The sequence below is a fragment of the Triturus cristatus genome, chromosome 12, assembly GCF_964204655.1.
Source record: "Triturus cristatus chromosome 12, aTriCri1.1, whole genome shotgun sequence".
NCBI classification, from domain to species: domain Eukaryota; kingdom Metazoa; phylum Chordata; class Amphibia; order Caudata; family Salamandridae; genus Triturus; species Triturus cristatus.
The window spans coordinates 842,827,267-842,843,676 of record NC_140595.1 but is presented as its reverse complement, the minus strand read 5'-3'; the positions used below and the strand labels follow the sequence as shown (position 1 = coordinate 842,843,676).

Sequence of the window (16,410 nt, the reverse complement as noted above, 5' to 3'; positions counted from 1 at the left end):
GCGCTGGCCCTCACCCCATAAGGTCAGAAGCATGTCTGGTGGTGGCAAGCTGGCTATGACTAGCCTGAGACCACACCAGTGCTTGGTAAGTTTACAGGGAGCCTTGTAAAGGGTCTCCTGTGTGCATTTATTAATAAATCCTACACTGCCATCAGTGAGGAATTGCTAAGACAAGATGTTTGGTACAAAACATCTTAGGGTACAGCGAAGCCATCATGGAGCTAGGAAACCCGTGGTGACAGTATCCAGCCCATGTACTCGCCATTACTTTCCTGTGCACTTACAATATCCAAGAATGGACTCAGATATCGTATGGTCGTATCTGCTCATGCAGATATGTCCACACATGGGATATAGTGCACCCTGCCCTAGGGCTATAAGGCCTGCAGTACACCTTGTGCAGTGTATGGGGGCATGGTACACAGGGCTGTGTGCCATGTCTACTCTTCGGTTTTCTCTGCACCAAGACACGCAGCCTGCAATGGCAGGTTGCATGGTCTTGGTGAGAGGTCCCCAGGGTGGCACAATTTGTGCTGCAGCCCTAGTGGACCCTCTTCAGTGCCAATGGCCTAGGTACCAGGGTTACCATTTACTAGGGACTTACAGGGGTTGCTGAAGTTGTGCCAATTATAGTTCAGTTTTTAGGGAAAGAACACTGGTACTGGAAACTTGTTTAGCAGGGAGCCAGTACACCTTAGTCAAAGTTGCATCAAAAAACAGGCAAAGATGCAGAGAGGTACTGGACAAAAAACCCAGATTCCCACGGAGTGTCACTTCACTAAAGATATAAAGTGGGTCACTGAGATGTCACTGGGTTTTGGAAAACAGAAGGTCATTAGGTGTGCACTGGAGCACAGATAGGACACAGGTCATTTTGTAGTGACGGGCGTACGGATAGGATGAGGAGTTTCAGACTGACAGTGGGTATTGCATAGAACGGGGCTCCTCTTCTCACTGGGAAATGCATAGATCAGACCTCATGGGAGTGATGCTAGCATAGAGGCAGGGTGGGGGTAACTAAACTAACAATGGCATATGGGTAGAAGTCATTATGTTTCCCATGGGATATGTGTAGGGCGACGGTCATTATGCTGGCTCTGGTATGAAACTAGAATGGCAGAAAGTTTCTAAGCCAGAAATATAGCGAGAATAGTTTAGTCACTGAACAGACACTGAGACATTGATTCAACAATGAGCCACTGTGCCAACACTAGCACCATGACTGGTTGAGTGACTTGTCACTGCCTGCACACTGAGGTCTTGACTGAGTCTATGATAGATCACTGTGTGGACACTGAGACCTTGATTGATTCAATGACTCACTGTGCGGACAATGAGACCTTGATGTATTCTATGATGCGTCACTGTGCAGACACTGAGAACTTGACTGAATCTATGTTAAGTCACTGTGCAGACACTGAGACGTTGACTTATCCAATGATGGGCCACTGTGCAGACACTGAGGCCTTGATTTAATCAATGATGGGTCTCTGTGCGGACACTGAGACTTCGACTGATTCAATGATGACTCACTGTGCGAACAATGAGACCTTGATGTATTCTATGATGGGTCACTGTGCAGACACAGAGAACTTGACTGATTCTATGTTAAGTCACTGTGCCGACACTGAGACCCTGACTCCTTCAATGATGTTCCACTGTGCAGACACTGAGGCCTTGATTGATTCAATGATGGGTCTCTGTGCGGACACTGAGACCTTGACTTATTCAGAAATGGGTCATTGTGCAGACACTGAGGCCTTGAATGATTCAATGGTGGGTCACTGTGCCGACACTAAGACCTAAAGGTAGGTAGCCAACTGGCTACTACCTGTCACCCCCCTTTAACACTCCTCAATTTAGTATTTAGGTAGCATCCCTGGATCCTGAACTTAGTTTAGAAGAGCAACGGACATAGAAGAGCTGCTGACCCGAGAACCGAAGACCTGCAACAGAAAATTGCCTCCAAACCCTACCAGCTGCTTCCAGGATTCAACAATCATGGTGTGCTATCTCGTCCTGCTACTGTGAGGCCTCCAAGAACCACTCGCGGCCGCCACAATAAAGAAGTGGTGGAGCAGAGGAGGGGGCACGGGGAGGGCGGAAGGGGGAGTGCGTGGGGTGGGGCGGGGGGTTATAATAAAAAATAAATGTAAAAGAAAGACTTACCTGGAGCTGCCTCCCGCGTTGCGCTCGGCATAGTCCTTCCCGGTCCCTGCAAGCACTGGGGCCACGTCACAGACTCCCTGCAATCCCAGCACTGCTCTCACATGAGAGCATCCGGGGGATTGGTCTGAGCAGGCAGGAAAGATGCCCTGCTCAGACCAGGGAGTCGGTGGGGGTTCTCCAGCCGGCTGCTCAATGTAGCTGGGCTGGAGAAACCTAAGTGCCCATGTGTATTTTGGACGGCCGTGGATGGCCGGCCAAACACATGAGCACACTTAGCCCATAGCACTCCTCCTACCAAAGCCCCGTCCCTCCCTTCCCAATCTGGCTCAGAGCCGGAAAATGGAAAATAAAATGATGCCGTCGTTTTATTTTTCATTTACTGGTTCTGAGCCAGGCAGTGGGGCGACGCTCCGGCGCCATTGTGGAGGCGCTGCCACTGCCAAGAACCCCGGAGACCTCCAGTCCTCAACCAAATGCCGAGAATTTCTCTGAACCCTGCAGGCACTGTACCGTGAAGTCTGGTTTACCGATCTGTTGCTCCCCGGTGACTTTGATGCAGCACCCAAGCCTGATGAGGTACATCAGCTCCGGAGGGTCAGATCTGCGCTCCCCGACCAAGTTAGAGGGCACCAGGAACTACTGCAGTAATGCCGTGCCAATACCCAGGGGTACCAGACCAGGACTCAGGACGCAGACACTCATTGAGGGACTTCGAGACCCCTGAGACCTGCTCCGTGAGTAGCCTAGGTGACCCAGAATCGTCCCTACAACCTGCCTGCTTCTGACTGTGAGGACCACCTCAAGGCACAACTCTTGGCTGCCCTATCTGCTCTGCACCCAGCCCGCCCGGCCTGGGTAACGATGAACCAGCTGTGCTCTTATGGTCCTGGGCCCCTCGAGTAGGACCCACTGGATTTACCTTTAAGTCCCTCTGTGCAGCGTGTTTTCAGTTGGCCCCCCTTCTTCGTAGCCTGCTGGCTACCAACAACCTCAGCACCCTGCTCTTGGCTGAATCCGGGACGCTTCAGATCTTCCGCTGATGGATTATTGGACCTGGCCCTGCTACTTGCCTCAATCCAGAAGGTGAACCTCGAGAACCAACTGTGTGATTTTATAGGCTTTTTCCTATTTCCTCCCATGGGCTGCTATTGTGCATAATTTGCAACACAGCGATTTATTTTGCGAACTTTGAAAAATCATAACTTTAAAAGTACTTACCTTAGAATGAAGTTCTTGGCCTGAAAAATATGATAAAAATCAATATTATTTTTACAAATTGGTCTCTGATTTATTCTGTTGTGTGTGTCTCATTTTTTACCGTTGTGAGTACAACAAATACTTAACACTATACTCTGATGAGCTTAGCTGCTCGCCCACACTACCACAAATAGAGCGTTAGTATGATTTACTTTTGCCTCTGTGCACCAATCTGGGTCTCACTGGACTCTCTGCACAGTGTACCACGTTTTAGTGCACTATATAGAGAGCCAGCCTCTTACACACTCATACTCCAGGGTGATCACAGTGACACACATTCCATACAGGACCTAGGGGCATATTTACAAGAAATCGACACAGCGTTGCACTGCAAGCCATCTTGGTGCGCCGAGCTGCGTCATTAGGAGAGTGCAGGGATGCTTCGTATTTACAACAATACGACACATCACAGTGGTTTCCTCTGCGCTGGTGCACAATTGGCTGCCTAGCACCAAAGCAGGCACCCTTGCCCCGGGGTTCAAGGGCGTCTGTGCTGCAGGAATGATTGTTTATGTGCAGCTAGAGACCCCTTCCTGAACAAAAACAATCATCAGTGGCATTTTCCTGCTTCTATGGGTGCTGCAGAATGCAGCACACACAGAAAGAGCAAAAAACGAGGAGAAATAAAGGTATTTCTTCGTGTTGCACACCTTTAACGTCTCCCCGTGGGGAGGCGTTAGAATCTGCCACTTCCCACGTTTACGAAACTTTGTAAATCTGGGAATGCGTCAAGTTCCATGGATGTTGTGTGGGAATACTCGCAGCAACACCCAGGGAACGCTCCTTTCACGCAGAGTAATGCATGAAAGGGGGCTGTATTTACAAGGCCGTGAAAAGCCACGCAGGGTGGCTTTACGTGGCCTTGTAAATATGGGCAGGCACACTGTGCCATCGGGACGTCAAATAAAGTGATGCTCCGGTGGTGCAATGAGCTTCTAAATATGCCCCACAGTGTCAACACAGCAACCCTTTATCCAACCAAATCCAAACTGACATGATGGCCCCAACATGATGGATAAAAATGTCCCCCCCATGAGCAATATAAGGAACCACTTCCATGCCTCTTCTTAATGCTTCCATATGCCCTCAATGTCTGTGCCAAGGTGGACTTTAGAGGCAGAGGCCAATCCAAGGGTCCGCTGATGATCAGGAGGGACCTATGAGCTACTCATGATGCATGTTCTACTCACATTGTAAGGCACTGATCCAACCCAGGGTCCTTACACATCAGGTCACACAAACTCTACTCCAGGATGTACCATACATGCACACAGAAGGGATGGTGCAGCGCCCCTCAACCAGGAAGCAAAGTCAGGAATCCCAAGCCCATGAGGCACCCAAACACTGCAACATGTCAGTATCAGTCGGAGACCCCACCAACAGAGCCATGATGATGCCATGCCTTAATGCCAATGCGTAGACCAACCCCGACACTTTTACAACACATATCTCAGGGCCAGCATGCCCACCCCATGAAACAAGCTATGTATATGACATGTACAATCCCTTTCTATCGCCCAGAAGCACTGCTGCTTCCACTGTAAATATTAATCCTATTTCTGTATTCTCTTCCCCATCAAGTTTGCTAAGAGAGGCCTGAACGTGGTACTCATCAGCCGAACACGGCAGCTACTGGAAAAGGTGGCAGCAGAAATAGGTAAGAAAGGATTGGGGTAAAGGCAATGTGTGAAGAAAGGTTTGGGGGAAAAGTCAAATAAAGCAATGGACTTGGGTAAAGGCAATGTGTACATAAAAGAACAGGGCAAATGTGATGTGTCAAGTAGTGTTGTAATACGGCATTGTGTAAAGAAAAGATTGAGGTACAGGGAATGTGTGGAGAAAAGATTGAGGAAAAAGTAAAATAAAACACTGGATTGGTGTAAAGACAATGTGTAGGTAAAGGATAAGCGTAAATGTGATGTGTAAAGTAGTGTTGTAATAAGGCTATGTGTAAAGAAACGGTTGGGGTACAGTATCAGGAATGCATTAGCATACAGGCAATGTGTAAAGGACTAATTAGTGTAAAGGCAATGTGTAAAGCAGTACTGAGACAAAGGCAAAGTGTAAATAAAGGACTGGAATAAACAGAATTTGTAAAGAATACATTGGTGCAAAGGCATTGTGTAAAGCAGTACTGAGACAAAGGTAATGTGTAAAGCAGTATTGAGACAAAGGGAGTGTATAAAGCAGTACTGAGACTAGGGCAATGTCTAAAGCAGTACTGAGACTAAGGCAATGTGTAAAGCAGTACTGCAACCAAGGCAATGTGTAAAGCAGTACTGAGACAAAGGGAATGTGTAAAGGCACTGTGTAAAGCAGTACTGAGACAAAGGGTGTGTATAAAGGAATACTGAGACTAAGGTAATGTGTAAAGCAGTATTGAGACAAAGGGAGTGTATTAAGCAGTACTGAGACTAAGGCAATGTATAAAGCAGTACTGAGACAAAGGGAATGTGTAAAGCAGTACTGAGACAAAGGGAGTATATAAAGGAGTACTGAGACTAAGGTAATGTCTAAATCAGTACTGAGAGTGTATAAAGCAGTACTGAGACTAAGGCAATGTGTAAAGCAGTATTGAGACAAATGGAGTGTATAAAGCAGTTCTGAGACCAAGGCAATGTGTAAAGCAGTACTGAGACAAAGGCAATGTGCAAAGGAATAATTAGTGTAAAGGTACTGTGTAAAGCAGTACTGAGACAAAGAGAGTGTATAAAGAAGTACTGGCCCTAAGGCAATGTGTAAAGCAGTACTGAGACAAAGTAAGTGTATAAATCAGTAATGAAACTAAGGCAATGTGTAAAGCAGTATTGAGCCAAAGGGAGTGTATAAAGCAGTTCTGAGACTAGGGCAATGTCTAAAGCAGTACTGAGACCAGGGCAATGTCTAAAGCAGTACTGAGACCAAGGCAATGTGTAAAGCAGTACTGAGACAAAGGGAATGTGTAAAGCAGTGCTGAGACAAAGGGAGTGTATAAAGAAGTACTGAGACTAAGGCAATGTGTAAAGCAGTATTGCGACCAAGACAATGTGTAAAGCAGTACTGAGACAAAGGGAATGTTTAAAGGCACTGTGTAAAGCAGTACTGAGAAAAAGGGAGTGTATAAAGAAGTACTAAGACTAAAGCAATGTGTAAAGCAGTATTGAGACAAAGGGAGTGTATAAATCAGTACTGAGACCAAGGCAATGTGTAAAGCAGTACTGAGACAAAGGCAATGTGTAAAGCAGTACTGAGACAAAGGAAATGTGTAAAGCAGTTCTGAGACAAAGGGAATGTGTAAAGGAATAAGTTGTGTAAAGGCAATGTGTAAAGCAGTACTGAGACAAAGGGAATGTGTAAAGGAGTGCTGTGACAAAGGCAATGTGTAAAGGAATATTTGATGTAAACGCAATGTGTAAAGCAGTACTGAGACAAAAGGAATGTGGAAAGGAATAATTAGTGTGAAGGCAACGTGTAAAGCCACACTGAGACAAAGGGAATGCATAAAGGAATAATTGGTGTAAAGACAATGTGTAAAGTAGTGCTGAGTTTGGAAGATGCAAAAACAACAATTGATGGACAGAATGCAGAACAATGTCATACATTCACCCCAGTACAGAGATCTGGGCCTAAATCCATCGTTTTTTTGCTCACCATGCCATTCCAGTTTGAACCCAGCCATATGCAAATCAGTCTTGAACCTGTGCCCCATGGGAACAGTCCAGCCCGAACTGCCAAGCCAGGTCCTCCCTGGACTGGAAACAAGCATCCTAGGACCGGTTTCGGGCTTTCAGCCCTCGTCAGCCAGGATAGCCTGATTCCAGTGGCATGGAGAGCAAGGGACTCACGTCTGAGCATACCCTTCCCACTCGGGGTGACAAATGCAAAAACAACAATTGATGGACAGAATGCAGAACAATGTCATACATTCACCCCAGTACAGAGATCTGGGCCTAAATCCATCGTTTTTTTGCTCACCATGCCATTCCAGTTTGAACCCAGCCATATGCAAATCAGTCTTGAACCTGTGCCCCATGGGAACAGTCCAGCCCGAACTGCCAAGCCAGGTCCTCCCTGGACTGGAAACAAGCATCCTAGGACCGGTTTCGGGCTTTCAGCCCTCGTCAGCCAGGATAGCCTGATTCCAGTGGCATGGAGAGCAAGGGACTCACGTCTGAGCATACCCTTCCCACTCGGGGTGACAAATGCAAAAACAACAATTGATGGACAGAATGCAGAACAATGTCATACATTCACCCCAGTACAGAGATCTGGGCCTAAATCCATCGTTTTTTTGCTCACCATGCCATTCCAGTTTGAACCCAGCCATATGCAAATCAGTCTTGAACCTGTGCCCCATGGGAACAGTCCAGCCCGAACTGCCAAGCCAGGTCCTCCCTGGACTGGAAACAAGCATCCTAGGACCGGTTTCGGGCTTTCAGCCCTCGTCAGCCAGGATAGCCTGATTCCAGTGGCATGGAGAGCAAGGGACTCACGTCTGAGCATACCCTTCCCACTCGGGGTGACAAATGCAAAAACAACAATTGATGGACAGAATGCAGAACAATGTCATACATTCACCCCAGTACAGAGATCTGGGCCTAAATCCATCGTTTTTTTGCTCACCATGCCATTCCAGTTTGAACCCAGCCATATGCAAATCAGTCTTGAACCTGTGCCCCATGGGAACAGTCCAGCCCGAACTGCCAAGCCAGGTCCTCCCTGGACTGGAAACAAGCATCCTAGGACCGGTTTCGGGCTTTCAGCCCTCGTCAGCCAGGATAGCCTGATTCCAGTGGCATGGAGAGCAAGGGACTCACGTCTGAGCATACCCTTCCCACTCGGGGTGACAAATGCAAAAACAACAATTGATGGACAGAATGCAGAACAATGTCATACATTCACCCCAGTACAGAGATCTGGGCCTAAATCCATCGTTTTTTTGCTCACCATGCCATTCCAGTTTGAACCCAGCCATATGCAAATCAGTCTTGAACCTGTGCCCCATGGGAACAGTCCAGCCCGAACTGCCAAGCCAGGTCCTCCCTGGACTGGAAACAAGCATCCTAGGACCGGTTTCGGGCTTTCAGCCCTCGTCAGCCAGGATAGCCTTATTCCAGTGGCATGGAGAGCAAGGGACTCACGTCTGAGCATACCCTTCCCACTCGGGGTGACAAATGCAAAAACAACAATTGAACCGGTCCTAGGATGCTTGTTTCCAGTCCAGGGAGGACCTGGCTTGGCAGTTCGGGCTGGACTGTTCCCATGGGGCACAGGGTCAAGACTGATTTGCATATGGCTGGGTTCAAACTGGAATGGCATGGTGAGCAAAAAAACGATGGATTTAGGCCCAGATCTCTGTACTGGGGTGAATGTATGACATTGTTCTGCATTCTGTCCATCTATTGTTGTTTTTGTTTTTGAGTTTGGAAGATGGCAGCAAGGGTAGGGCTGGTGCTGCGGGGATGTAAGACCATGTTTGCCCAGGAGGATAAGGGTGGACAGGCTAATTGTGGATGGAAAGCACAGGGGATGGGTAAGAGACTTATTTATTTTAATTTTGGTATTTGTAGAGCGCAACACTCATCCCCTAGGAGATATCACGGCGTTGAAATACTGAGGACTCAAATGTCTATGGACGGTGTTTTACAGGGGAGGGTAATTCAGTGAGATACCTGGAAGTGGTGCCTGGCATAGATGAGAGATAAAGATCTGAGGTGTCTGGGATGGTACAGGCGATCTGGGGTCAAGGCGATCGATGTAGAAGAGCATGGCCTACGAGGTGGACACGGGAGATCTTGGGTGAAGCGATGTGCAGGTGAAGGTGAGAGACAAGAAAGGTGTATACATTAAAAGGGAACTGACAGGGGGGATCAGAACTGGAGGATTTGGACAGAGAACAGGTAGGACAGCTGTGGATGACAGGCATTACACGAGCAACTACCATGGGACTGAAACAGAACAATGTTTGTGTTAAGGAGGTCAAGAGACCCCCCTAAGGTGAAGGCACACAAGGAAACAAGAGGTTGCAATAGTAATAAAATCAGGGTTGAAGAAGAGCCAGGAAGAGAGTTAGTGGCTAAACAGGTAGATGGGAGGTTTGACCTATAGTAAAATGCAAAGACATATTGTGTCAGAGCTAGAGAAGAGAGGACTGGACAGAATCAACACCCAACTTGGGTTTCACATGAGGTCAGGGGAGGAAATACTGGAGTGAAAGTTCATCTAAGCTTGGAAACTCCAGGTGCAAGGTACAGAGATGAGCAGACGGTACTGGTGCAAACTGGGGGCAGTAGTGCCAGTAGGGGGTGCTGTAGGCTCAGCGGAAACAGCCTCAACCTTGGAGGTTCCTTCTGACTCCTCAGCCGGTGGCTGGGGTGAGGTGAAGGTAGCTGGCGATGTTGATTCAAGGTAACACCTGAGACATGATGGCTGGCCCAACCTCCCACTGAGACATGGTGGCTCTCCCACCCTCCACCTGAGATATGATGCCTCTCCCACCCTCCACCTGAGACATGGTGGCTCTCCCACCCTCCCACTGAGACATGATAGCTCTTCCAACCTCCACCTGAGACATGATAGCTCTCCTACCCTCCCACTGAGACAGGATAGCTCTTCCAACCTCCACCTGAGACATGGTGGCTCTCCCACCCTCCCACTGAGACATGATAGCTCTTCCAACCTCCACCTGAGACATGATGGCTCTCCCACCCTCCACCTGAGACATGATGGTTCTCCCACCCTCCACCTGAGATATGATGCCTCTCCCACCCTCCACCTGAGACATGATAGCTCTCCCACCTTCTCACTGAGACATGATAGCTCTTCCAACCTCCACCTGAGACATGGTGGCTCTCCCACCCTCCACCTGAGACATGATGGTTCTCCCACCCTCCACCTGAGATATGATGCCTCTCCCACCCTCCACCTGAGACATGATAGCTCTTCCACACTCCCACTGAGACATGATAGCTCTTCCAACCTCCACCTGAGACATGATAGCTCTCCCACCCTCCCACTGAGACATGATAGCTCCTCCAACCTTCACCTGAGACATGGTGGCTCTCCCAACCTCCACCTGAGACATGATAGCTCTTCCAACCTCCACCTGAGACATGGTGGCTCTCCCACCCTCCACCTGAGACATGATGGCTCTCCCAACCTCCACCTGAGACATGGTGGCTCTCCCACCCTCCACCTGAGACATGGTGGCTCTCCCACCCTCCACCTGAGACATGATGCCTTTCCTACCCTCCACCTGAGACATGGTGGCTCTCCCACCCTCCACCTGAGACATGATAGCTCTCCCACCCTCCCACTGAGACATGATAGCTCCTCCAACCTTCACCTGAGACATGGTGGCTCTCCCACCCTCCACCTGAGACATGATAGCTCTTCCAACCTCCACCTGAGACATGATGGCTGTCCCACCCTCCACCTGAGACATGATGGTTCTCCCCCCCCCTCCACCTGAGACATGAGAGCTCTTCCAACCTCCACCTGAGACATGATAGCTCTTCCACCCTCCACCTGAGACATGGTGGCTGTCCCCCCCTCCACCTCTCAGGTGTGCTTCTCTCAAAGGAGTGTAGCGGTACATGGGACCCCAAGGCTGGGGCATGTGTGTGGTTGAAAATAAAATACAACACTCAGTCAAACACTAAACAACAATCTTTGTTTTACAGAAGAGACGTATGGTTGCAAAACCAGGATCATACAGGCGGATTTCTGCAAAGGGCGTGAAATCTACGAACCAATCAAATGCGGCCTGAAGGACCTGGACATCGGGATTTTGGGTAATTCCCAATGTGTTAATCTCTGCGTAAACACAGCACAGATTGGTAGTATAGCTAACAGTCATTCTAACGAGCATGTGGCGGGCAAGGGCTCCAACCATTCTTGGCACAAATACAAGGAGGTAGCCAGCAGTAGGGGGATATCATGTGTTCACAATGTTTTGATCTGCCTACTTACCAGCCTGAGCAAAAGAGCCAGACCACACATGACCCACAAATCTCCCCTAAACCTGAAGTCTTAGGAACGGAGCAAACCTGTCCGAGACTGTCAGACATTATGATGTACTGCTGTGAATTCTGGAAACTTTCCACCTCAAGTCCACACGCATAAAAAACCCACACATATTTCTAAGGCATTGATTTAAGTAGAGATGTGCTGAATTCGTATTTTGGGAAAATAATACAAAATTATGCATAATCTGAAAAAAGTTGAATTGATCAGTGCTTCGTGGTGCAAAGCCTGCTGCATGCGGTCTGTTGTGACAATACTGCCAGCAGGACCAGTGCTTAATTTGTAATAAAATATGTGCCAGGGCCCTCGTCAGGTGGCCACTGCAGCTTTAACCTCCTATTACCCCTGCCAACGCTGCCAACTATTCACCATAACACTCCGACAACCGTGCTAACTCAGACTATTCCAAGCCTCCAAAGCTTCAAGAATAGCTTGGGCGGCAGAAATTATTTGTTTTTAATGTATATTGAATTAATAAACAGCTGTCGTTCTGCTCAGCTCTAAAGTACACAGACAGCGACACCATGTGGCAGACTGTCATAAGTGCCAGTGTTGACAATTACGTTTCGGGGCCGAGCACTGGAAACCACCTGCTGAAATTAAGCACTTGCAGGACCCCTAGAGAGATGTTGGAGGTACAGATCCCATACACCCACTCCTCTTGACATCGTCTATCAGGAAATCCATGCTTCTTGTCTTCTTACTCTGTGAAATGCAGTGTGACATGTTAGGGTTGCCCCAACAGCCCCATGATAGTTTCAGTGTTGTTATATTTCATATCCCACAGCAGCTGAGTTTACCCCAGGCTCCAAACTGTCTCATCCAAGTGCAGCCCATGCCTGGCTCTTGGTATTGGTAAAATACGGACAATGATGCGCTCAGACACCTGATCCCAGCAAATCTCTAAGATTTACATTTGTAATTGGGTGTGATGGGGCCCGCTCTATGCATTCACTTACTCTTGCATGAAGAGGGCTCACTTCATGCTTCTTAATGGTCCTGTCTGCTCACTACATGCCTCTTCAGGGTTGTGTCTTCTCACTTCATGGTCATGTATGCTCACTTCATGCTTCTTCACGGTTGTGTCTGCTCACTTCATGGTCCTGTCTGCTCACTTCATGCGCCTTCATGGTCACGTCTGCTCACTTCATGAATCTTCACTGTGGTATTTTCTCACTTCATGTAAATTCATGGTCTTGTCTGCTCACTTCATGCTTCTTCATGGTCATGTCTGCTCACTTCATGCTTCTTCATGGTCATGTCAGCTCACTTCATGCATCTTCCTGTCTGCTCACTCCATGCATCTTCATGGTTGTGTCTGCTCACTTTATGCATCTTCATGATCATGTCTGCTCACTTCATGCTCTTCATGGTCATGTCTGCTCACTTCATGCTCTTGACGGTCATGTCTGCTCACTTCACGAATCTTCATGGTCATGTCTGCTCACTTCATGCATCTTCACGGTTGTGTCTGCTCACTTCATGCTTCTTCATGGTCATGTCTGCTCATATATTGCATCTTCATGATCATGTCTGCTCACTTCATGCATCTTCATGGTTGTGTCTGCTCACTTCATGCATCTTCATGATCATGTATGCTCACTTCATGCATCTTCACGGTCATGTCTGCTCACTTCATGGTCATGTCTGCTCACTTCATGGTGCTTCATGATCATGTATGCTCACTTCATGCACCTTCATGGTCATGTCTGCTCACTTAATAGTCATGTCTGCTCACTTCATGCATCTTCATGATCATGTATGCTCACTTCATGCATCTTCATGGTCATGTCTGCTCACTTTAGAGTCATGTCTGCTCAATTCTTGCATCTTCATGATCATTTCTGCTCACTTCATGCATCTTCATGGTTGTGTCTACTCACTTCATGCATCTTCATGATCATGTATGCTTACTTCATGCATCTCCATGGTTGTGTCTCCTCACTTCATGCATCTTCATGGTGGTCATATCTGCTTACTTCATGGTACTTCAGGGTCATGTCTGCTAACTTCATGCTTCTTCATGGTCATGCATGCTCACTTCATGAATCTTCATGGTCATGTCTGCTCACTTCATGCATCTTCATGGTCCTGTATGCTCACTCTATGCTTCTTCACGGTCATGTCTGTTCACTTCATGGTCATGTCTGCTCACTTCATGGTCATGTCTGCTCACTTCATGGTACTTCATGGTTATGTCTGCTCACTTCATGCATCTTCATGGCCATGTCTGCTCACTTCATGCTTCCTCATGGTCATGTATGCTCACTTCATGAATCTTCACGGTCGTATCTGCTCAGTTCATGCAAATTCACGGTCTTGTCTGCTCATTTCATACATCTTCATGGTCCTGTCTTCTCACTTCATGCTTCTTCTCAGTCATGTCTGCTCACTTCATGCTTCTTCATGGCCATGTCTGCTCACTTCACGCATCTTCAATCATTCAGGGTTCTTGTAGCGAGCAGCTAATCACCTGTTAGTGTTTAAAGGCGCCGGAGGATGGATTCTGCAGTTCAGTCGAAAGAGCCAGTTCAGTCAAAGAGCCAGGTTTTGAGGTCCTTCCTGAATTGAGGTAGACAGGATGATTGCAGGAGATGTAGAGGAAGAATTCCATGTCTTTGGGGCAAGGTAGGAGAAGGCTCTTTCTCCGTCCGTGGTCTTGCAGATCTGTGGGATAGTGGCCAGGGCTTGGTTGGCAAAGCGGAGGTGTTTGGTGGGAGTGTAGAAGCAGAGGTGGTGGTGGAGGTATGCAGGTCGGATATTGTGGAGGACCTTGTAGGCATGCGTGAGGAGCTTGAAGGTGATTCTTTTATTTATCAGGAGTCAGTGGAGGTTTCTCAGGTGATCGGCAATGTGGCTGCAGCGGAAAATGTCCAGGATAAGTCTCGTAGTGACGTTCAGTACTCTTTGCAATTTCTTTTGAAGCTTCTGGGTGGTGGTGGCGTAGAGTGCATTGCAGTAGTCGAGTTTGCTGCTGATGAGCAACTGGGCGACTGTTCTTCTGGACTCGATAGGGATCCACTTAAAATTCTTTCGCAGCAGGCAGAGTGTGTGGAACCAGGAGGATAAGACGACTTTGATGTGGCGGTTCATTGAGCGTGAGGAGTCAAGGATGATGCCGAGGTTACGTGTGGGGTCGGTGGGTGTGGAGGTGGCTCTGAGTGCTGCGGGCCACCAGGAGTTGTCCCAGATGGAGGGGGTGGTTCCCAGGATGAGGACTTCGGGTTTGTCGGAGTTGAGTTTGAGGCAGCTGTCCTTCATCCGGATGATGACTGCCTTCATCCTGTTGTGGAAGATGTTCTTTGCAGCTGTAGTTTCATAGGTGAGGGAGAGAATCAGCTGGGTGTCGTCGGTGTAGGAGATGTGTAGTCCGTGGTTTCTGGCGATAGCTGCCAGAGGGACCATGTAGATGTTGAAGAGGGTGGGGCCCAGGGAGGAGCCCTGAGAGACTTTGCAGCTGATCTCTGTAAGTTCTGAGGAGAAGGGTGGTAGCCTGACTGTCTGGGTTCGGCCGGTGAAGAAGGCGAGCATACACTGTAAGGCTTTGCTGCGGATGTCAGCCTCATGGAATCTTGCATAGAGGGTGTGGTGGGAGATGGTGTCAAAAGCAGCAGAGAGGTCCAGTAGGATGACAGCTGCTGTTTTGCCTTGGTTGAGGAGATAACAGATGTCATCTGTTGCGGCGAGGAGTACAGTCTCATTGCTGTGGTTGCTTCTGAAGCCTGATCGGAGGCGTCTAAGATGTGGTTTGTTTTGATGAATTTGGTGAGTTGGACGTTGGTGGCCTTCTCAATGACTCTGGTTTGGAAGGGGAGCAGAGAGACGAGTCTGTAATTCTTGAGGTCGTCGGGTCTGCTCAGGGTTTGTTTAGGAGGGGTTTGATTTGGCATGCTTCCAGTTGTCAGGAAATGTGGCGGTCTCAAAGGAGCAGTTGATGATTTAGGGTAACTCGGGTGCGATGGCTGTGGTGTCCCTGTGGAAGATGTGTGGCAGGCAGGGGTCTGAAGGTGCTCTGGAGTGGATGCTTTTCATAGTCTTTAGGGTGTCTTTTGTCGTTAATGGGGTCCAAGTAAGTAGGGTCTGTTGGGTGGCATCTCTGGGGGTGCGGGTTGAGGTGGTGCAGAGGTCTTCGTCGTCGAAGTTGTCGTAAAGTGTCTTGATCTTGAGGTGAAAGAAGGAGCTGAGTCTATTCCAGAGGGAGGGACGTCTGTTGTTTCACTGTTGGGTTTGGCAAATTCCTGTATGATGGAGAAAAGTTCCTTGGAGCACCGGCTTGGCCCGGTGGAGAGAAATGAAGCAGATTATCTGGCTGCAGTACCTTAGGCAGTCACTAGAGGTCCCTCGAGTCAGACAAGCCCTTGCTGTAGCAGGCTGCAGTACCTTAGGCAGTCACTAGAGGTCCCTCGAGTCAGACAAGCCCTTGCTGTAGCAGGCTGAAGTACCTTAGACTGTTGCTGGATGTCCCAGTTGTGTCCACCACCGCCTGTTCAATCTCAGGATACCAAAGTATTAAGACCAGGGCAGATATCCTTGAATGTCTCATACTGAAAGTGAGATGAAACAATGGCAAAGAAAACTGATTATGCATTTATTTAGATCATGGCCATTGCTTGCCAGGACACTTTCGGTAATACAGACCTTGGGGTGTGTGCTCACACGGGGCACTTTGGTATTACAGAAGGAGCCGCAGATGCTTGTGGGGCCCCTTCTGTAATACTGATGCTGCTGGCACACATGTAGCACCTGCTCTATCTTGTTCCCTCATTTGCATGGGGGCGTGGCCACAGGCAAATGAAGGAATCACTTTGCCTCTGCGCCATATTAGAGACACAGGTACAGAGGCAAACAGGCCCTGAGGAGGTGCATTGTCAGTGCTGCCCCCCCACAACCCCCCACAACCACCTCCCCACCCTCCCTGTGGGCAGCCCTCTGGAGTTAAGACATGATAGGGGGGGTGATGCTGCAGTGATGGGGGAGAGA

General features: G+C 48.5%; 1 protein-coding gene across 1 annotated transcript in view; it reads left to right on the top strand.

Moving 5' to 3' along the window:
• LOC146783044 (very-long-chain 3-oxoacyl-CoA reductase-like) overlaps positions 1-16,410 on the top strand; it is a 133,586-nt gene that overhangs the window by 63,595 nt on the left and 53,581 nt on the right. The window contains exons 3-4 of the mRNA XM_085638372.1: positions 5,008-5,083; positions 11,088-11,198. Coding sequence (XP_085494498.1) covers positions 5,008-5,083; positions 11,088-11,198 — 187 coding nt within the window. The remainder of the gene's footprint in view (positions 1-5,007; positions 5,084-11,087; positions 11,199-16,410) is intronic.